The sequence below is a fragment of the Rhamphochromis longiceps genome, linkage group LG13, assembly GCF_057381845.1.
Source record: "Rhamphochromis longiceps isolate RC_006_pf linkage group LG13, R_longiceps_female_GT1.1, whole genome shotgun sequence".
NCBI lineage: Eukaryota > Metazoa > Chordata > Actinopteri > Cichliformes > Cichlidae > Rhamphochromis > Rhamphochromis longiceps.
Window position 1 is genome coordinate 13,398,160 of NC_140569.1, and position 22,254 is coordinate 13,420,413.

General features: G+C 38.8%; 1 protein-coding gene across 1 annotated transcript; it reads right to left on the bottom strand.

Moving 5' to 3' along the window:
* Positions 1-4,111: 4,111 nt before the first annotated feature.
* Positions 4,112-21,895, bottom strand: LOC146655469 (coiled-coil domain-containing protein 6-like). The gene is made up of 9 exons (XM_085427773.1): positions 21,564-21,895; positions 20,317-20,466; positions 18,303-18,431; positions 17,614-17,717; positions 16,281-16,441; positions 12,193-12,349; positions 10,084-10,184; positions 8,769-8,890; positions 4,112-5,364 (listed from the first exon to the last, which is right to left on the bottom strand). Exons 1-9 carry the CDS (start codon positions 21,816-21,818, stop codon positions 5,161-5,163), a joined length of 1,383 nt encoding a protein of 460 aa, XP_085283899.1. The 5' UTR covers positions 21,819-21,895; the 3' UTR covers positions 4,112-5,160.
* Between the last annotated feature and the right edge of the window lie 359 nt (positions 21,896-22,254).

Here is a 22,254-nt window from a genome sequence, read left to right on the forward strand (position 1 = left end):
CGTGTAAAACAAGCAAGTATTCAAAATGCACATGCACAAAGCTGTTTACCTGGAAGCTCTCCGGGTCATAGGGGACAAATGAAGGATCTGTTTTTGTAAAGATGGTCTTTGAAGCAATGAGAAAGCGTAATAATGACGATAACTAACGGTAACTATAAAATAACAATATAAACACGTAGAAAGAAATATACTGCTTTCATCTGAGTCTGACTGATCAAGCTGAAAGTTTGGGGTTCTTGTACTAACAAATCGGTCTGAGAGTATGGTTTCTTTCCCTCTGGTGTCATCATTAATATTTCCATCAGTCCAGTCCGAACCGGTTGCATCAGCAGGACGCGAGTCGAGTCATCTTCCCGGTGAGCGCAGGTTAAAGCAATGCATGTACAAAACTTGAGCCAAATCATAATCTGTCACCACATCGCTGGAAATAACTGGAGTCTGTTTAAAATCATAACGAATACTAGTAAAAACGAGCTGCATCATAGAGAGCTACCATGCAGGTAACATGGTATCCGAGGGTATCCAACACACTAAAGAGAATCTCTTTATTAGGTTTAAATGAAGCCGGAGAAAAACATACATGTGTGAACCACAAACCCCTCATATGCATGAGATTGTAGTGCTAGTGATTTTGTTTATGGTAATCAAGGGAACAACGAATATTAGCAGCATCCCCACTGATTTATAAAGAGAAGACACAATATCAGAGTTTGGGATTTACTTGAAAAAAAAAAGTTTCACTTTATAAAAAAAGTGTGTTTATAAAAAAATAAGAGCTTATATAGGCTTTATCTCCCCTAAATCTTGTTCTATCCCCAAAACAAAAGAAAACAACAACAACAACAACAACAACCAGACATTTTTTTAAACATAGGGTGTCTCAGGAAATTTTGACTTTTAATTTAATCCATACATTACATACATACATAGAAGGACAGCAAGGAGATTAATTGCTATAATCATTCTTTTGTAGCATCATAAAGTTATATCATCCATGTTGTTTGTCCCCATTCTTAACCTCAGGTCAGTAACATTGTGAAACCAAGTCACCAATGAATAGTGGGCGTGATGGTGGGAAGCAGAGTAGAATGGGAGAGGAGAGGAAGAAAGGAGAGGTAAAACAGGTTTGCACACTGAATGAACTCAAAATTCTTGAGGATCTTTGATGCTTTTCCCAGAGCTGAGGTCTGCTGCCAAAAGGGGTCTTACTGAAAAGATTTAGGCTCCATAATCCCCTTCTGCCTGAAAAACTAAGTGTAAAAAAGAAAAAGGGAGACAGAATTAATTGTACTTTACAGTCACATTACACTGACATGTTGCTCCAAACCAGTTTCAACTAGATGTAGTGCATGTCACAGACAGAGCTAGGAATTTGAGGTTGTTTGGGGAGTGGATTACAGAGTGGCTATGACACACTTTAAGCACTACTGACTGAAACTAGAATTGATGTTGATGCATTCAAACATTCCCAGGTTCCATATATGGACTATTAATTCCACTGGGTTAAAATCCATCTAAGATCCACCGATCTTAAATTTTAAGCTTTATGTTTTGCAAACTTCAAATAGCAGTAAAGTAAGTTTGGTTTTCAATACTTGTTTGATGCCGCAGTAATAATGAGAGTGAAATTTGCATAAATCTTCACATGATTGTTATATGCTTGAAGCTTTGCAAACATGTTTAATCTTGCAACTTCATGTACAACATCAAAGATAACAGTTCAGCCAACCTGAGATCACAGAGCATATAAATTTATTTGTAAAAACTACTAGAGAAAATCACCTGCGTCTACGCCCAGGTGTTTAGTAATTCCTCAGTTTGGAGGTTGACCTGAATAATTACAGGCCTATTTTCCTCGTCTGTAATCCAAGGTATTTCACACTGCGGATCATTATGTTTGATAAGCTCCATGTGTGTTTTGACTTATAACTTGCTGTTAGACCTTAAATGCCTCGACTAGCATTGCAAAATCAATGCTAAGCCTAAAATAAACAGTTGTGCCTTTTGCGATCCCTAATTGTTGCTCCACACGGTAAAATAACATTTCTTCACCAACTAAATTTGAGACACATGCCATGTAAGGTTTGAAATTAGGATTAAACACAATTTCAGCTGCTTTAAAAAAAAAAAATCATTTTATACTTCAGCTGTCACTCCAGACATAAAAAATTATTAACACTGAGATCTGTGGATTAACCCCAAACACTGTGTGTGGGCTTGAGCAATCATTTTGTTCTTTACAAGTAATGTCTTGTAATGTATATCCCATATTCAAATATAAAGAAATGTATTTTGAAAATAGTCTCATTGAGACATTATGCTCACATTACTCACCCAAAGCTCATTTAGTATACTCACACGTTCCCGTGAGATTTATGTGTGCTGACTTTAGTTTAATAGCTTGTCTTTTTATCTAACACTTTTATGACACCTGAGATTCAGCGGCCCGCTGTGCCTTTCCGTAAGAGGCTTGGCAGGTGTAAGCACACAGCGCCACCCCGCAGTCTGGATAAATCTTGGGTGGTTTGGCCATCCTAGCTCCATAAAGCTGCAGAGGTTAAAGGCCACTTTAACACCCAGCATTGCCACCCTGAGCTTCCAGTACGGATTCATGCTTGGATTAGTTCAGGTTGCTGGCTTTAGCAGTAAGTGAGAACACCGCACCACAGTAGAAAAACACAGGATCCACTTTAGTTGTGCCAGAACTCTCAGCAAGCCTTCAAATAAAGATATACTTATGTCACTCTTAGGATGAGATGTGTATTTTGATTTTGGTGAGATTAAGCTGAGTGTATGTGCGAACAGGAACAGTTACATGCGGAGACCTAATGGAAGTCTAATGTGTTTTGCAGGCTGTCATCCTTGTCCTGTTCTCTTCCCACGCCAGGTTATTGCACCCACATTACAAAGGTTTACCGTGTTAAATGATCCTGGAATGACTGATTTATGGAAACCACTCCTCCGGTCTCCATCCAGTTGAAACCGGTTAGAACCATGTGTAGTAGGAAATGAAAATCAGACACTGGCGCAGTGGAGTGTCAGCAGATCTATACAAGAGGACATCACATGATGTGGTTGTTGCAACAGATTAACATCTTAGGATAAAAGATCTTTATTTCAATTTGTAGTTAGCAGCATGGCTGGCCACGCAAATTGCTGATCTACCAACCATTTTAATATCAGACTGAAATAGCAGTTAAAATTTGAACATATTTAACAGGTAGATTTAGAAGTTCATTTTTTATCAATTTGATATCATGTTCACAAGTTCAGTCCTCTAAAGATCACTATAAATAATCCCGATAAGCACAGAGTTTAAGAGCATCATATCAGAGGGAGTGTCGTTTTAGCAGAATAGCAAAGTTGTCAGAGGACCACAGCAGTCTTTAGGATTTATTATTCTGCCGTTAAACATAAATAGCCATGTTTATCCACGCATTTCTCTGGGGACATTTCAAGAGTCACCCTCATAGTGACACACTTTAGAGGAAGTTGGGGAATCACCAGTCATTATATCCTCTAGGAACTATAAGTGTACCGTAAATCCACTGTGGGAGACTGAGTAAGTGGCAGCTGACCTGCTGGTGTCTGTAGAGGGGGGAACAATGTCAGCCTTTGCAAACTTTTACAGCAATCTATCATATTCACTGAGCCATTTTTGGTAAGACATTAACCCTTAGCAGTCTTACCTGTGTTGAAGTGTACCTACCTGTGCTCATAAACGCATACTGCCCTATAATGTTAAATGGTGAATATAAAAAAAATATAAAAATGTTTCTACTGTTCCAGGTTGTGAGCTTTGTTGGTGCAGTTTATTTAAGGCACAAACATTTTCCATCAACTACTTCAGAGATTTGTCAGACTCTCATAACTACCACAGTGAAACATTCCAGTGAAGTTAAATACACAAAAAGATGATGCATTTTTGAGCCTGTTGAAATGTTTTGTTAAATTAAGCAAGTGCATCAAATCGCAGGTGTGAAAGTGAAAAAGAAAAAAAAAAAAGAAAAAAGATTGTCTTCCAGGTTTGCTTATCAGTTTTACACCCACAGTTATTACATTACAACGGAGTATCAAACGATATTCATAAAATTCACAATTAAAACAGAAGTTGTCATCTCAAGAGCTTTAATCATACATAGAAATTTAGTTCAACAGTACCATTCATTTAGAATGTTTTCGCAGTATGTATATTTAGTGTAAAGAGCATTGTTTTTTTTTTCTGATGGGAATATCCATAAGGATGACAGAAGCTTTCAGAAATACACCAGAGAGAGAAGATCAGAGAAGAGACTGAGTACATGACTAAGTTGTAACACCTCAGACTATATTTTCAAACACCTCAAAAGGCGACATTTATCTGTGGTTTATGTGTCCATCCTCGTTGATGCTTTTTTTCCTTTTCATTTTAACATAGGAGCAGCAGATCTTTGAATGCTTACACAAACTAAAATACCTGTGCTGCAAGCACCGTTTGATCAATGCCCTATTATAATGGAGAAACTCCTAGCACTCTTCTATGACACCGTTTTGTTGACCTAATCAAAGCCACGTTAAACTTGGGGTTGTGGTGAACTGTTTTACACTGCTTTAATGACAGAGGGTGATCTGGAGTGGAGGACATTACTGCAATCAAGTGTCATATTATAGGCATGAAAATAATTGACCACATCCATCTATTTAGCCATCCAACTCTCTAGCCATACATCCATCCATCGATCGATCGAAACATCCAACCTATCGTAAAACATAACCATGAAACATACTGTATGTGCTGTTTGTGCTATCTTAGAAGCGCCACAACAACAATTCCAACCAGCTAAAGTCCCAAGCAAAGAAAAAAAAAACATGTACAAGACAAAAGGTGGAACAGATAATTATCCTACAAATCCCAGAAGTGATTATTTTTCAATTATCCATTCCTTTTAAGAGAAGTTAAGTAACGCCACATGAAGATTTGGCAGGCAGATAGCCTCACTGAAGGCGAGTAGCTATCTTGTTTCTTTTCCCTCCAAAACTTTTGAAGCTGCGTCTTTTGTTGAGTTGGTACAGAGTAAGAAACTTCACTTCCAGAGCTGGTAATGATGGAAGCTGCTGCATTAGCATCGTGGCATTCAGTGGGCGCGCTCACGCGCAAAGACAGAGACTGTGTGTGTGGCTTTAAGGCTGGGAGGGAGGCTGCTGCTGCGCTGTTGATGCGTGCTGTGACATGGCTGCCGGGGAGGACATGGATTGGACCATGGGTTGAGCTGGCGGGGGTAGCGGAGGCTGAGCCTGTTGGGCCCCTGAGTGTGTGTTGGGGGAGGGTGGGGGTGTTGGACGTTTGAATTTGTCAGGGCTGGTGCTTCTTCTTGGGGAAGGCCGCTGTTTGACAAAAGGAGAAAGAAACGAATAAACACAGATTGCTTGTAAATCACAACCAGATGACAGAATTCTAAAAATGTCATGCAGAAAATAGAGTTTATGGCAAACAGACATTCGGAGAAATTTTGTTTTATCAATACATTTTTAAAAAAAGTTTATGCGTTTAATTGTTCCCAGACATAGCCAAGGAGGGTAATTGTGAAAATATCAACTCTTTTTGTGGGACTGTACTCCCAGAGTTACAAACGACTGCAGGAAAAAGATCATGAATGCCAAGATTACATGTTTCCCCTACTGAGCTGTTCATCAAGACCTGATAACAGCAATTCTAAATTGACAAATGGAATAAACGGGAAAAAAGTAATCTTTTCGAGGTTCTGATTTCCCAGCCAGTCATTTCCCTAAAAATTCTTGTAGGGGCTAAATGGAGACAGTGGTTTGTAACATCCACATAGAAGAACAGAAAGTAAATTCATTTAGGTTATGAAACAGGGAGAATGCTAGGAGAGAGGTATAAATGAGATCCAACAATCAGGAGGAAAGTTTAATAAAAAAAAAAAGACGCCCCCTACATACATTTTTAATCCAGGTAATAACTATAACACTGTACCAGCATGGCACAACCCTTCTCAGAGCAGTCTCACTCAGTCTTATGCCTCCCTGCCTGTTCCTCAGAAGGATTTAAGTCTAAACCATCCCATTATGCCAAACTTTAATGCCCGTTGCAATAGTCAGACAGTCTGGGGAGACATCTCAGGCATGTTATTCTGAGGACCAGGGTTACGCAAGTAAGCCAAAACTATCATTCCTAGCATTTTACTTCTCACTTTGAAATATGGAGGCTCCCATATTGCCAGAAGAGCTTATCTCCAACAATCTTAAAAAGTTCAAGCGAAGACCAAGAACTGAGTATTACCTGAGCTGCTTTCCAGTTTTTATCCCATTTTGTAAACTAGAAGTTTATAAAACAGGACAAATGTGAAGGGCAGAGCATAAGCCTGCAAGTGCGTGGATTTTCTTGATTGAAACCTACTTCACACCTGAGTAACAGACCCCATGTGGAATTAGCTTGCAGGTCCACTGGAAAACACAGACCCTGACCTGGACAGGATAAACCAAATGCCTTCATAATCCAGTGTGAGAGCTGTAGGTTTGTAATAACGTACCCTAGAAAATGAAAAGTTGATCACTTCTCCATAAACTCTTAGTTCTGCATAAATTTGTCAAGCATAAACAGGATGCAACATGTGCTGCTGCTGTTCTTCAGATGAAGAAAAAGCCAGTGGAGAAAATACCATCAATACAATGGGCAAGCATGAACTCTGACATGCCCTGGGGCAAACAGTGCATGAATGACTGAAGATGCCTTTTCTCTTTAAGTGATCCGCATCTACTCCATAATAGCCCAATCTTTGTAATGAGCATGCCTGGACAGCAGATCTGCCCAGATGTGATGTAGTGGTCTGTGTTACTAATTAAGGCCAGTCTGGAAGAAGCATATTTGCAAATAGCCTGGATATTCTTTCTGGGAGCAGGGCAGCCTGGGAATCAACTGGTCCCAGCTGTGAATTTCATCTGGCGCCAGTATGTGATTCAGTGTCCACCACACCGAACTATGTCTCCACTGTCTGCCAGCAGTTTTCTGTAGTCAAATAAGCTCAGCGTACTGCATCCCAGTCTCTTGATGGTGAGACTGGCAGACTGCGTGTATTAAACGGGGGCTTCGACTGGGAATGTCCAGCCTAAGGTAGGAAGGGCAGACCTGTTGTGTGCCACTGCTCGAGACTACTCTCCCTCACATCTCCTCTTGTGTGAGGTAGAGTATTATGTATCATCATTAGCTTAAGTCCTAAAAATAAACCACACAAACATGCACAATGCTAACTCCATACTTAATACAACAACTGGTACATAGCGTGTGTGTGTGTGTGTGTGTACGGCAGACAATGTTTACAATCATCGAGGGGATTGTTGATGGCAATTTTGTATCATCATTGTGTTCTCGAGGTCAAATATCACTACTGAATCAACAGGGTGGCTGAACTTAATTCGAGTACTTTTTTGTAAACAGACATACAAACCTAACAGTAATCATTCACTTTGTGAGCAGTCTGTCACAATTTACACACCCCAGCTCATTTCCCACTTTAGTTGATAAGGATTATGACATCTGTTTGTTTATGTAACAACTCTATATACACACACACATTACTACTATCAGAACAGCGTTGTGTGCACCACACATTATTACCCCAAACCGAATCCACATTTCTTCTTACTTTCACTTTTAAATTATGAAATGATTCTGCTTTAAATAAAACTTCCACAGTATAACTACTATAGCAGTATTATAGTTAATGATATTTTCATCAAAACCAGCCTTGCCAAGGTAATGTCAGGGGAAACACTGGTGAGATATTTATATATTTTATGACTTTGTGATGCTCTTTTGGATAGGAGGCATAATAGAAACAGGTTCAAACCATGCCCCTGGTGTAAAATATTACTAAACATATCTATATCTTATTAATAAATATAAATAGATAAGTCAGTGTTGTTTTAGTTATCAGTGTGCTGAAGAGATGGACACACAGCTAATTGGAACTTAGGACATTTACGAGTTATGCTAAGTAAGTTCTAGTATTGATGCCAACAATACAAACAATGTTTGCAGAAGCCAGTATTCTTTGAGAGTCAAAATCTAGACTCCTCTACTGAGTGAATACTGGTGGACACACACAGTTTTATTCCTCCTACTTATACTCATTTTAAGGACTGTAATATCTGAAAGTCATGACATGGGAGTGTAAACAGGTTAGACCTTTAAATAACCACTGAAAAGTGACAGTTAACGTCATAGTCGTTGTTGCATTAAAGATCCACCATGCTGAAGAGTACTGTATTATCAATAGAGCTAGCCTTGACATTAAAAAATATAGACAGGGTAGTAAATTTAACAAAACAACAGGCAGTACATGTCTCCACGTGGGTGTCCTCATTTAAGGTTCATTTAATGGACGCAGCTCACTGATTAAATATAGTTCAAAGATCATGCTGACTCAGAGCAAACTGCTGCTCTTATGAAGTCACAATTAACACAACTTTTAATCATTAAACTTGTTGATCATTTCTATGTACTTGAACTGGAAAACATCTTTATACCCCCATAAAACTGAAATAATTTTATAATACGAAAGGTTATACACCTATTATTTTTATTGTCAATTGTTTACTCCTTTACAGAGCAACTAGTTTTGAGTTTATTGGTCAGAAATTTTGTTTGATGATTAATTGAGAAACCTGCCGGAAATCTGGTTTAAAAAATAAATAAATATATAAAATAAAACAAAAACGTGTGAATTCTCAATAATTTTCTAAAAGATGATGTGGGTGGTGTCACTTACTGCTACGGCATGAGAGGAGCCTCCGTGGACGTGCAGGGCGGGGGTGTTGTAGTGGGAAATGGCAGCTCTGGACAGTGTAGCTGGAGGAGTGAAGCCAACTGTGTGGGTGCCATATGAGAGACCTGTAAGCAAATGAGACAGCCAGAGGGAGAAAGACATTTTATTAAAAGTTAACATCAATTCTAGACACTTTCATTTTCCTCCTCAATACTCACTCCAAGATTACGTCGATATAAGAGGGAAGTTCTTTGTGGCTGGCAGTGTCCCGGCACAGGATGACTGTTTTATCATTGACCAAATATTTACTTTGATATCATACCTTATCGTATCATAAACTAGTACGCAGACCAGAAATGAATGTTAATTTTTTTCTGCACTATTTTTAGCATTAGGTCTGTGCCTAAAGAGAGTAAGGGTGACTGAAATATGATGGTGCTCTCCCTTTTATTATACTAACAATTATTATTTTATTCTTCTATTTTTTCCTGTACTTTTTATACTTTTGCAAATGGTCATTTATCCAATAATAATCTTTACTAAATTACCTATAGTGCCAAGATCAGTAAGCTAGGAGCGTATCCACCAGTGTTAAATTTGAGAGCAGATTTTGACTTCATTTCAGTTTTCTGACATTTAGTTTAAGTCTCATTTTAGTCGACAAAATAGGATTGTAGTAGACAATATCTAAATTTGATTAAGTTTAATAAAATAAAGTGTAGGATGAGAATGTTTGTGTTTTTAGCTGCTCCACATGTTCACTAAGAGTCTTATTTTCATTGACATCAAATGTGAAATGTGTCTATACGTCTTGCTCTTTTCTTTCTCCCAAACATTGACATTTTATCACATTTTCAAAACAAACAAAACCAAAAAAAGCTGTACTCTTTCCCAGGGCAGGGCAAATGTGCTTGTCTGACTTTCTAGACCATTTAGCTCTGCTTGGATCTCGTCTCTCCAGAATATTTTCATTTTCAAGGCTTCAATACATGTCATTATGATTTTAGTCTTTATTTATCATCTTTTTTTCATCAGGGGGAAAAAAACAAAAACGAAAGCTCTGCGGACTTCTAGATAGTATTCAGTGTAAACCCCACATCATGGCCTGTCAGGCTCACAGTGAGCAGCAAAGTTCTACCTGAGCATGAAGCTTATATAAAATGCAGTGTGACAATTAAGCTGTAATTGTGTGGTCTTGATTTGACAGAGTACCTACAAGATTTTAAGATAAAAGCTGGAACAAAGATAAAGCTTGCTGTCTGGCAAAAAGTTGTATTAATCGCTATCAAAGGCCGTTTATTGTTGTGTTTTTACCTACCTGGTGATATTGGTCGGCTGGAGCTGGGAGAGGGAGTGTAAGGGATGGGACTGGACACGGTCCTGGCTCGCAGACCCTGTGCAGACATCTCATTGAAGTACCTAAAAGTACGACATATTTTTGTAATGCAAAAAGCAATCCAAGCATATTGTAATGTGTTAAACAGGCAAAAAGTGCTACATCAATGATGACAGTTACTCCTTGAGATGCAATGTGAAAAGCTTCTGTATGGCTACTCAAAGTGAGCTTCTGAAAGTGCTCAATTTGGCTTATTTTGTATGGGAGAAAAACACGATACATTTTCAAGTTCCTAAGGAGAAGATACTGATGTCGACGTCTGAGTGTGATCAAAGGAGCATCCTGTGCATGCAGAAAAAAGCTTTTTCCTAAAATTAAAAGTTTTTACTGATAATCAGGAAGATTTAATATAAACTGAGATTTTACTGCCATATGCTGCTTCTTTGAAATGGCCATATACTAAAGCTATTTAGAGCCCTGTTTTCTTCTTCCTCCTCAGCTTTTGTATGCAACAACTAACATTCAGAGGTACTGGAAGCACATCAGTTATTACAATTTTGTGTTTTCAAATTAGATTTTATTTTTTATTTAGTTCTGACCCTTATTTTTCATTTGGTTTAGTTTCTCTAGGTTTGCTCATTTCAGTTTAGCTTTTAATTTTTTGAAAATGTATATTTTTTATTAGTTTCAGAGTGAGTTTGAATCTTTTAAAGTATTACCTCGTGTAGGGCATATGCAAGGATATTTGCTCTATAAATATTTTTTAAGTTATAATTATTTTCTCTCTTTTTTTTGTTTTGTTTTTAGTTACACTTTAATAACATTAAAGTGTAACTAACTTTAAAAAAAAGTTAGCTGTGTGATCCTTGCACTCCGACTTGAAAGATGAGTGACACCCATGCATCTGATACAGAGGCCTGAACCAGGTACACAACAATAAAGAAACTTGAACTGGATAGTGTTTTACATACATTTGTTTTTCTTAAACATTACAATTTCTAGTTCTGGGAAAATGGTGGGGGTTTGTTTTACACCATCTTGCCACTGCAGAAGGAGACAAAATGCAGAAAGTTGATTTAATGTTGTAAACAACTTTGTCTTTCAACATGCTACTAAACTGATTTAACTGAAAGCATTAAACCAGTGGAATCTGTATTTGGTTATGTTTAATCATACACAATGAGCCAATTTGATCAGCAATAGTAGGAAGAGTTGGTATGTTTAAAAAAAAAAAATCTGGTGGATGACCCCATACTCAGTGAAGTGCAACAGTGTTTGTTTTGTTTTAGTAAACATAAACCTTGAAGCCACCCCAAACTACTTGGTCTTGTTTTCACTTCTGAATAAAAAGAAGGACCATGTGGTACAACTTGTGTCTGAAGGTTAATTGGTCCCAGGAGTAGAAAGGATTGCACAAAGTTCAAATGGACCATTCACTCACAAACAGAAGGAAGTCTGTAAGGACCATTTAAGCCAAAATTTGGTTTCTTTTAAGTTTCATCAAGAAAGCGCAGGTCTTTCCAAACCAAACAAAGCTACTGCTAATTATTTTGACTTTTCTACATGTATCAGAAGTAAACGTGGCAGCGATAGCATGACCTGAATCTGCAGGTCAATGTTAAACATTCATTAGGAAAAAAAAAGAAGCATTTTTTTACAATTAAGATGAAACACCAAGGAATGCGGAACTGATTTAAGCTCTGTGTTTTTTGTGTCTGACAGCCAGCCAAAAAGTTACCAGACACCATGTTGTCACCTTGCTTTATCACAAGCAGGCCTTTTTAACAGCAACAATGACTGCCTACTGGAAGACCAATTGTTGTGTGCCGTTGTGGCAAACACGCCTTTTGTCATTTGCATTTGCCCTACTTTTGTGCCCTCATCTTTTGATTCTCACAGGTCCCTTTATCCAGCTGGCTATGTCAGCAGTATAAATGCCCAGTGAAGCCAAATGCCTCTAAGAAACATCGAGCTCCAGTGTATAGTTCAATCCATTTAACTCTTTTCCATTTTCTCTTTATTTGCTGGTATGTATGACTTTGTGTATTATTGTGAACTTTTTGATCATCTTTCTATGTTTGTTGCACCTACCTCTCATCATCCATCTCCAGACTGGATTCACTCTCCGACAGTTGTCTACACAGGGCCTCCCTGCGCTCCATTTCTCTCTGAAGCTTTCTCTGCAGCCGGATGTTCTCCTCCCTCATGTGTCGCTCCTCCTCTATATACTGGGCACGTTTCTCTGTATCTGAAAGTGAACATTGGGATTTAAACTTGACAGAATCGCACTATTACTATACAATAACACAAATTACACCTGCACTACTCCTAGCATAACATAATACCCTCTCTTTAAGAGCTGTGAATGTAACCTGGTTTTCTTGTGTAATACATTGTTGTCATTTTAGGAAAAAAGTGAAAGTAGGTCCAAAACAATCTCAACTAAGAGTAATGCAAGCAACAAGCTTCAGTATTTCTGGTGTCTTGTCACTTGGCTTAGCTTTGGGAGCACGTGTTTAAGGCTGGTCTGACATCCCCACCTAGTGGCAAAATCAAACCATAGCCACAATGATCAATCTTTATCACTTCTTGCTTTCTGAAAAACAAAAAAAAAAATATGGAAAACCTGGGCTTTCAGTCTCATTGCTACAGGTGTATAGAAATCAAATGTCTAACTGTAAGTGGTGTTATAATAAAGCGGAAGTGTTTAAGAACCACAGCGACTCGGGCTCAAAGCGGCAGACCAAGTAAAGTTGTACAATGTCACCAAATACTGAAGCACACAGAACCTAAAGGCTCCCAAAGCTCTGCTGACTCAACAGCAGAGGTCCAAACCTCCTCTGGCATTAACTAGAGCTGGGCGATAGAACGATAACAATATGTATTGCGAAATAACTTTTTCTTGATAGAAAAATGACACTATTGCGATAGACCTCATCTCTCTCTCTCTCTCTCTTCCTCTTATAAAAAAACACCAAAAAAAAATGAATAGCCAATAAGAAAAGCGGCGCAGAGCCGAACCAATCACAGCCGCAGCGTCACGTCACGTGACTTGTTACGTACAGCTCAAGTGCCAAGGCACACATGTGTATTTGTTTGGGAAGCATCCAGCCGCCGTGCCGGCCGGGTAATGGAGGAACTGAGCGTGCCGACTAGAGAAAAATCAACCGAGAGCTTGGGTGACCAGGTTACCGAAGAGAACACAGATGACGGTTGCAATGCCGGAGAGATTGTCGAAAGGAAAGGCCAGAGAAGTTCTGTAGTGTGGAGGTATTTCGGCTATCTGAAGTCTGACAAAAAAAACAGAGTAACGCGCACTGTAAATTGTGCCGAAAGCATGTTCCCACAAAGTCTGGAAATACAGCAAACCTTTTTTATCACCTGAAGCAGTGCCACCCACTAGGAGCACGCTCAATCTCTGACTGAAAGCGCTAATTCGTCATCAAAAACAACCAGGGGAATCCCTGTGAAGCAGCAACAGTCAATTGAGTCGGCTTTCTCCAGCGTCAAAAAAGCTAAGAGACATAGCAACATAACGAATGCCATAGCTTACTGTCTTGCTAAAGACATGCTACCAATAAACACGGTCAACAATGAAGGATTCAAGCAGCTAATTAAGGTAATGGAACCTCGTTACCAACTCCCTGGACATAAACATGTCTCTCAGACAGCGCTTCCAAAGCAATATTATATAAGTTAGTCAATTTTGTCTCTTCTTCTGTAAAATAAACTAAGATTTATTTTTAGAATTAATATTTTGTTTCTAAGTGGAACTGACAATTTAGTAGTCTGTTTTGTTTGTTCTACTTTGAAACTTAAACGCTTTAGCAGCTACCTTTTGTGTAGTTTGTAATATTTGCCTTTATTTATCTGAAACTGGAGCCTCATTTTATGTACATCTGCCCTGTTGAACTTATTATGGGAAATAAATATTTAAATCAAAACAAGCTGCTGATTATTTCACATTTTACTTGTGAGCAACGGCACATTTAAATCTTACAAATATAGCTATTTGGCTTATATCGTGATATATATCGTTATCGCCTGAAATGAAAAAAACATATCGTGATATGAAAAAAATCTTATATCGCATGTAGTGTTGGTACTTTTTAAATAAGCCGTAAAACAAGCTGTTATCAATGTCTGCAACCAAATGCAGTGCTCTAGTATTACTCCACATCCTAGGAAAAAAAATAATAAATCAAATGCTCTAATGCCCAAGGCTGCCTCTATTAAACCACCAGATCACTCCAGCCACAAGCAGTTATGTATAAAGAAGAAAATAACAATCCACAAGATCATTTTGTGTGAGACAAGATCCGAAGTCTGGTTGCATTTTTACATGCATCATTTGGATTGTGATTAACTGCTCACAGTTTTCCTACTGCTCCCCTATTAGGGCTGGGCTATATCATACCGTTCACAGTAATACCGGTGTAATGTTGGGCAACAATAAGAAAATGAAATATCGCGATAGAATATGGGTAAAACGCGCATGCGCAGTGCCTTTGTTTACATACGCACGTGGCGGCGACGCAGAATGAGAAGAGCGAAAGTGGATCGTTGAATGAAACGGATGAACCAGAATTGGTTTGTAAAAATGCTGCAACTTCTGTGGTGTGGAACTGGTTTGGCTTTCGTCCGTCAGATACACAACAAAGCACTATTTTTGGTAGCGCATGCTAGCGGGCCATCGTTATTACCATGTGTTTTGGAAAATACGGCACACTTAAAATCAATCCTTTGATTTTTCTGAAAATCGACAGTGCCCCTTATAATCCCGTGTGCCTTATGTATGAATTCTGGTTGTGTTTACTGACCTGGAAACGATTTTATGTGGTACACAGTGCTCGAAAATCTGTCAAATGTTTCAGTACGACTTTGCTAAACTACGAAGCCGCACTGCTTGATGGATTGTCGGAGCATTACGGCTATCGTAGACAGGAGCCTCGCGGAGTGATACGTACTGTGCTTCAACATACTATTACCGTATTGTGTGTGTATAACCTCTTTTTAAGTTTTGTGGATATTATACATGGTTATGCTGAGGATATGTCGGCCAATTTCCACTGGAAATGCCTTTTGGTTAAACTGTCAGCAAGGAATTTGCATTTGTTAATTTTTTATATAACTTTAATGCACATAAAAAAGCTGCTTGTTTAAGTGAAAATACATTGATGGCTTTTTGCACTAATAAAGTTGAGGAGTTGTAAAGTATTTTGTCTAGTGCCAATTATATCGTCAGTTATATCGTTATTGCAAATTTTCAAATGTATATCGTGATAAATATTTTTGGTCATATCGCCCTGCTCTACTCCCTATAATTATAAACTAAGTGATAATGACGATATCACGAGTCAGCAGTTAGTCATGGAATTCGACAGGGTTCTGTGATGGGACCAATACTTTTCACAGTATACATACAGACAAAAACCCTCTCTAAATTTGAGCGAGATGCAAAACCTTCCTCTTTGATAAAGCTTTCCGTGAAGGCTGGGTCAGATCACCGTGAACCATAACCAAGTAATCCAGTGATCATATTTTTTGGGTGTGACCGGAACACTAACTCTATGGCTTCAAAATGTGGCATCTGGAAAACATCCATCCATTAAACATGTTCATGGTAATATTCTGACAGGTTGTCAGTCACCAATATGGACAATCTTTTCTTTCTCTTTTAATAAAAGGAAGGGCACATGTAAGCACTTGTAACACTGCTTCCTTTTGGGGCAAAATAACGAGAGTCAACTAGATTAAGAACAGAGTTCAGGTTAACCATTTCAAAAGAAGGAATCGATTATGGATTACAACCTTTCTTAGTGTCTTGCATTTCGTTGCCCTGTACCTATGACATGTGCAATGACAATAAAGTTGAATTTTTTTTTTTGTTTTCTAACAGTGTACAGCTCCATTCCTTTCTTTTTCTGCTTTCCATCCAGTGTAATATGACCAGTAAATAATGATGTAACATGACTGTATATTGCATTAGAACATATCTACAGAAATATGAGTATGGAGGCACCAGGCTAGAGAGGATCCTGTTTTTTCCAAGTGAACACGCACAAGCACTTATCCGAGAATCAATTTTACCAACCACTTCCTTAATCAACACTTGAGGGCATCTCTCCCTTCAGACTGACTTTCCTTCTGATCATGTGACAAGTTGAGTGGCCACTTACGCTGCAGCTCAGTGGTGCGCAAGCTCTTCTTAAGCCTCTCCACCTCATTCTTCAGGAAGCGGATATGCCGCATCATGTTCTCTGGTGAGTCGATTTCCATGGAAACATCTCTTGGAGATGGTGGAGCCGACACAGGCTGGTCCAGCTTCTCCTGAAGGATTCTAGTTTGGAAAATTGGAAAAACAAAACAAAACACAGGATTATTATTATTATTCAAAATGTTCTATTTATTATTATTTGTATTAAAAAAAAAACGAAATTAGATGTATAACCTTTAAGTTAATTTTGCATAAATGCCCAATTACATATATAAACAGATAATTAATAGTTCAGCTTACTGTTATTTGTCATAAAACTGCAATTTAAAAGAAAAGTTACTTATTGCTGTTTATTTGATTTTAATGTTTAAGTTAAAATTAATAAACTAATTACTTTTTTGTGTTACACAGACAAGCAATGAATATAAAAGGTACACTGGCACATTTTTATGCTAACTATAAAATAAAACAATGCAAACAAATATATTTCTTTCATATAACAAGTACTTAACCCATTAGTAAATGTATAAATTAATTTAGTCAAAAATGAAAAGTAAAAGTCTTTTTCCCTCCATTTAATACTATCATTTCAGTTTGTAGTTGGCTTTTTCTTTTTAAAGATATTGGGCTAAAACCATCAAGTTCATGGCATATTTAGCGTACCTTACCATTTTGGCAGTTTTTCCAAAAGAAAAGTCTTGAAATTTTTTAAAAACAAACAATTGGAAAAAGAAACACGCAACTGTTATGACTTAGTGACATTTCACCCACACGTTTATGCTCACTGGTCGGTTAACTCAATCATCATTGTATGTAAACAACGTTTCTCGTGATTCTACATTTGTTTCTGTTCATGCTGGAAATGGAAAATAAACTTGCTTGTGTCGCTCTCTCTCTTGACACTCTCCTCTCACCAACAGCAGAAGAGCAAGAGAAGAGCAAGAGAAGAGCTGTGTGCTTTTAAAAAAAAAGAAAAGTGTCATGTGCTACAAGGCACTTTCTGGAAAAGAGTTGCAACTAAGTTGGCAACAATAAAGTAAACTGAAGCATTCGTTTACTGTCAGGAAAGAGCAAAGGAAACTCATCTGCCCACTGAATAGAAGACCATATAAAGAAATCCAAGATAAGCCGATGTTAGCTTGTCATAAAAGATGAAAAACTTTGGAAGCTTCTTTTGGAAGTATTCAGCTGAGTCAGTTTTAAAATGTTTACCTCATCGTTTTGAACTTTGGCCACAATTAATCTAATCATTATGTATATGGCCAAAGAAAAAGAAGCACAGTATGTCTCATCACCTTTTCTCAGCCTCCAGTTTGTCCATTCGCTTCCACAGTCGGTTGACCAAAGCTTCTTGTTCCTGCTCTAATGTGTTCTCAAGGTCGATCTTCTCCCGCCTCAACTGAAAAACGAAAGATAAAGCAGAGTGTGGCAGAAAGAGAAACCTTGAAGTTGAAATGCATTCACAAGCATTCAGGATTGTGTACAAAAACACTGTATCGCAAATCCAAGATCTCAGTTCAGAGTTTGTATTCTAAAACTTAGAAGCATATGGCATTATGACATATCATAATGATTTTTTAAAGTAGTTTAAGAACATAAATATTTGTATTTTATTGCTAAGATTGGTGTCTTTAAGAAGCTGAGGCAGATTTTAAGGTGAAATAACTTTTGGTTCTATTTGTATCTGGCCAAGATGCACAGTGGCATCGCACTGCATCAATCTGACACGTTAATAAGCGAGTACCAACAACGAATGCCTGCACATCTCCTGTCAGGGCATGGAGACATTATGCGGTGGCTTCAGCAGGTTTGACCCAGCCACAGACCAAAATGTTCTTTCCACTTAAAATTCAGTGGGAAGAAAAACGACGTTGAGATTTTTTGCATCTCACTCTACCATGGCGACTGAACAAATGGAAGTTTAAGGATAGGCTGCACTGCACTGGATGAGCAATTCTTTCCCATTTTACCATAATAAGCATACCTGTTCCAGGGTTAGCTGCTTTGAAATGGTTTCGTTCTCCATTTTCTTGATCTTTTTCATGAGCTTGTTAACCTGGAACTCCTGCTCCTGCTCCAAATGCTGCTCCAACTCAGCCTTCTCATGCTGGAGCTAAAATTTAAAAGGAGAGAGCAGTGCATTGACAGATGAAGAGAAGAAACAGATGAGTAAAAAGGGAGCGGAGAAAAACAAACTCACAATGAGACATGTAAAAGCTGTTTGATGACCACAGAGATGACCACGGCTTATACAATGAAATAATAATAAAAGACAGCGTCATTAGACAATTCCACTGGTTTCAGGGTAAACTCCCCAGAAGAACAGACAATATAAAATAATGTTTTGGCAACCCAAGTAATCACTTTTGGCAGTTCACCAGCATGAAAAAGGGTGCGGCTCAGTGCTGATTCAAAATGGGACAGCTCTGTGATGGATTATATAACTGATTACTCATTATGGGGAAAGAGATGCAAATTCACTTAAAGGAAAAAAATGGAGAGGGAAATATAACCATTTCCATCATGCTGTTGAGAAAAATAACTAGAAAACCTCAAAACATCAGTCTGTTTAAACTTACAATGACTCCATTCATGGAGAGTCGAGTGCTCTGCAGTATCCTGGATGCAAAACCAGGTTACCAAGTTGTGCCCCACCCAAAGTGCAGGCATTTTTTCCTAATTAAAACTAACCATTTTGTTTTAATAAGGTGCCTTGCTTCAGTTAACACTAGAAACTATTTTATTAAAGCAATCCAACCCTTTATACTGTGTGAACATTATAAACAGACTCAAGAATAAATGCCAGACTATGAAGTCCTTGGAGAGAGATTATATTCTACTAGGCTCTTCTGTAAGCAGAGGCTCTTTCTGACTGGCACCAGAACAAAGGCAATGTTGGATGGGACTCTGTTTAGTATCATGTGCACTAATAATAAGTATTAGAGGAAAATAGAGAGTTTCATCGGCTTCCTTTAAAATAGGTAATGTTGTTTTCAGTACCATCAACAAAAATGAAGAGGGTGGGATATTAGGAGTATGCAGCCCAGTACACCTTTAAGGTCTCAATTTTACATTATCAGGGGTGTTTTTTGGTGTATTTACAAGATAATAGATAATATTCAGCACAGCCTATTGTCATGTGAATGTTTAATATACAAGGCACAAGTTTAAAATCAGGGCTGGGGTGCTTGTGTTGTTGGGTTATTCAAATACAGACAATGCAGCTAAAAAGTGGAGCAAAACTAATGGCTGGGAAAACCCAAATAAAACAAAATTTGTCCCAAAAATGCTTCTGCGTAGAGTCATTTGCATGCTCAGTATTATAAGTTTTGATATTCAGTTGATTTTTCCATCTGTCGCCCCAATTTTTAAGCAACTAATCTACCGACATAAGTAGATACAAGTCTGTTGCATGTTAAATTCTAAGATAGGAATATAAAAAAAGCCCAAATAAGTAGATCTGTATGACCTTAAGCGGGTTTTGCTAAGACATTTGCATGCATCTCTTTCACAGCCCTACTTCTTTAGATATCAACAAACCATTAGTCACCCTACAGCTATCTATTCAAAATATGAGAGCGAGTGCTATATGCTCTGTAGTTGGGAAAATACGATGTGGAAAACAGACTGAACCAAATAACCGACAACAGGAGGAGAGTAATTTGAGAGTCATTTAGACGTGCTAGCAGCTGCAGTGAAGTCATCTTGAGCTTTTCCAGGCTTCAGGCAAGTAGAATTGCAGTTGATGATAATGCACTAGCTGCTGTGTGCATAGACAAGCACCCCGCACATCGTGAACAAGAGCAACAATACTTAAGAAATTTGCATAACACAGCATGAAGAAACGATATACCACACTGACGTTTGTGATCAGTAAGATAACAGGGGAAAACTTTAAACTAATGTTACACTATTCTCCACTCTGTGTGGCGTAAAGAACTCCAAAATGTGCGTTAAAAGTGTGCACCTCCCCATCCAATCTTGTTTCTATCACTCACTTGCATGAGTTTCCTTGACAGTTCATTGGTGAGGAATTCTTCCTCCTTCTCATAGTTGACTGCCAAGGTTTCCTTCTCCTTCTGAAGAGCCTGGATTTTCTTGAACAAGGTGTTACTGATAAATTCTTCCTCCTGTTCGGCTCTCGCTTGCTGTGGGACAGAAAACACAAAAAGACACAGCGACAGAAGAGATATCAGTGACATAAACTCTTGCTTCTGGCACATCACACTGTTTTCACCTTTATCCTGATTAAACTATAACTTACTGACAGTGAGGGGAAACATGCACCAATCAACTAAAGACTGCTGCAGTGATGCTTGCCAGCCAAAGAGGAAGCATAATTCTTTCAAATGACTCAAGAGATATTGCAGCAATGGGTGACTGAGAGAAACATGGGCTGGGGGGGCGGATAAAGAAATGTGTTGGGACAGCTAGCATTACACTGCTTGTGATACATGCGTCCTTGCCACTCTCAAATTCACCCATCCCTTATCTCTCCTGACCTCAAAAATAAATTCTGCTTCGTTGGCCGTTATGAAAAACAGCGCGGATTATAAAAGCCAAACAGCTAGTTAAGCTTCACAAATTTACACAGAGGGTGGACAGTGTGAAAGTGTGGTTGGGTTTGCAGACATTTAGAGCGTGGCATTTAGCTAGCTCGCTAAGTTTGGCCTACATATTTCCCCATCTATCAAGCAGATCGGTTACACATTTTTATGAAGCTAGGACTGATTAACCGAGCATGAAGAAATATGACGCATCAGTCGGTGCCAAGGCTTCTGGTGGGCTATTTATTTTCACTCAGTTACCATATCCATGTTGGCCATAGCGTGGTGACAATGCCGAGCAGTGAGTAATCAGCTGACCACACATCTACAATCAATCTGTTAACTCGCATCGTGAGGTGCCCACCCAATTTTTTGACGTTTTTTTCTGGTTGACGTTAGCAGTTCATCTAACGTTAGCCACGATTAGCAACACAAAATAACACAAAGCAAAGTAGCAAGATATCGCAGCTCGACCATCTAGCAGACGTTGTCCCGCTGGCTAAATTAGCAGGTAGCTAATGTTAATAGGGCTAACATAACAGCAAAGAATTAGGGCCGAATTCAGGTAACATTTCCACGTAGCACTCATTCAGCTTTTATCAAACAACACTCGCTAGCGCTAACTTACTCTGTCAAATGCAAAACAGCAAACGGGGTGGGGATAGCATCTCGCTAGTTAGCTAGCTAACATTACTCACAATGGTGACGCTAGCTTTGCGGAGGTCCCGATTCTCCTCCTGCAGGGCTTTGCACTTGAGTTTAAATGTTTCCAGCTCAATTTTAAGAACTTTATTCTCCTGCTGTAACGAGGCCAGTCGGTTGGTCAGTTCCTCCAAACGAAACTGTGAAATGACTATGCTCGGTTTCCCCGAATTTGAAGCGGAGGACGACATCGGGGTGGCGGAGCTGCTCCCCGCTCCATCGGTGTCGCTCTCGCTTGCGCTGTCCGCCATGGCTGTGCGACGGTGTGTGTGGTGGAGAAGAGAAGACGACGGCAGCTGCAGCGTTTGAGGAGCGCAGACAGCAGAATGGTACACTGCGTGACCTTGCACCCGCCTAACGGTATAGCACCCCCAGCAGGATGTCTCCAGTACTACCTAATACACCCATAACATGAAATGCATCTTTGGAAACCCAATCCGAGACAGGATTGCCAGCAAAATGGGAAACTTAAGACACAACACCGCACCCTAAACCACGTTTTATGCCTAACACGACAACATCCTTCAAGTAAACACTGTATAACCCTACTTATACAGTGTTTACTTGTCAGCTGTTGTGTTGACAATATGACATTATGCTCATTTTATACAATACTGTGAAATAATATTTCCCGGCCTTCTGGATGTCTTTCTTTTTGTATATTTTTCACTCTTACATGTTTCAGAT

Coding starts and splice junctions, on each gene's coding strand:
- LOC146655469 (XM_085427773.1), bottom strand. CDS start 21,818: ATGGCGGACAGCGCAAGCGAGAGCGACACCGATGGAGCGGGGAGCAGC. Junction 20,467..21,563: donor GCAAAGCTAGCGTCACCATT/GTGAGTAATGTT, acceptor TCTGTCCCACAG/CAAGCGAGAGCCGAACAGGA. Junction 17,718..18,302: donor AGCAGCTAACCCTGGAACAG/GTATGCTTATTA, acceptor TTCGTTTTTCAG/TTGAGGCGGGAGAAGATCGA.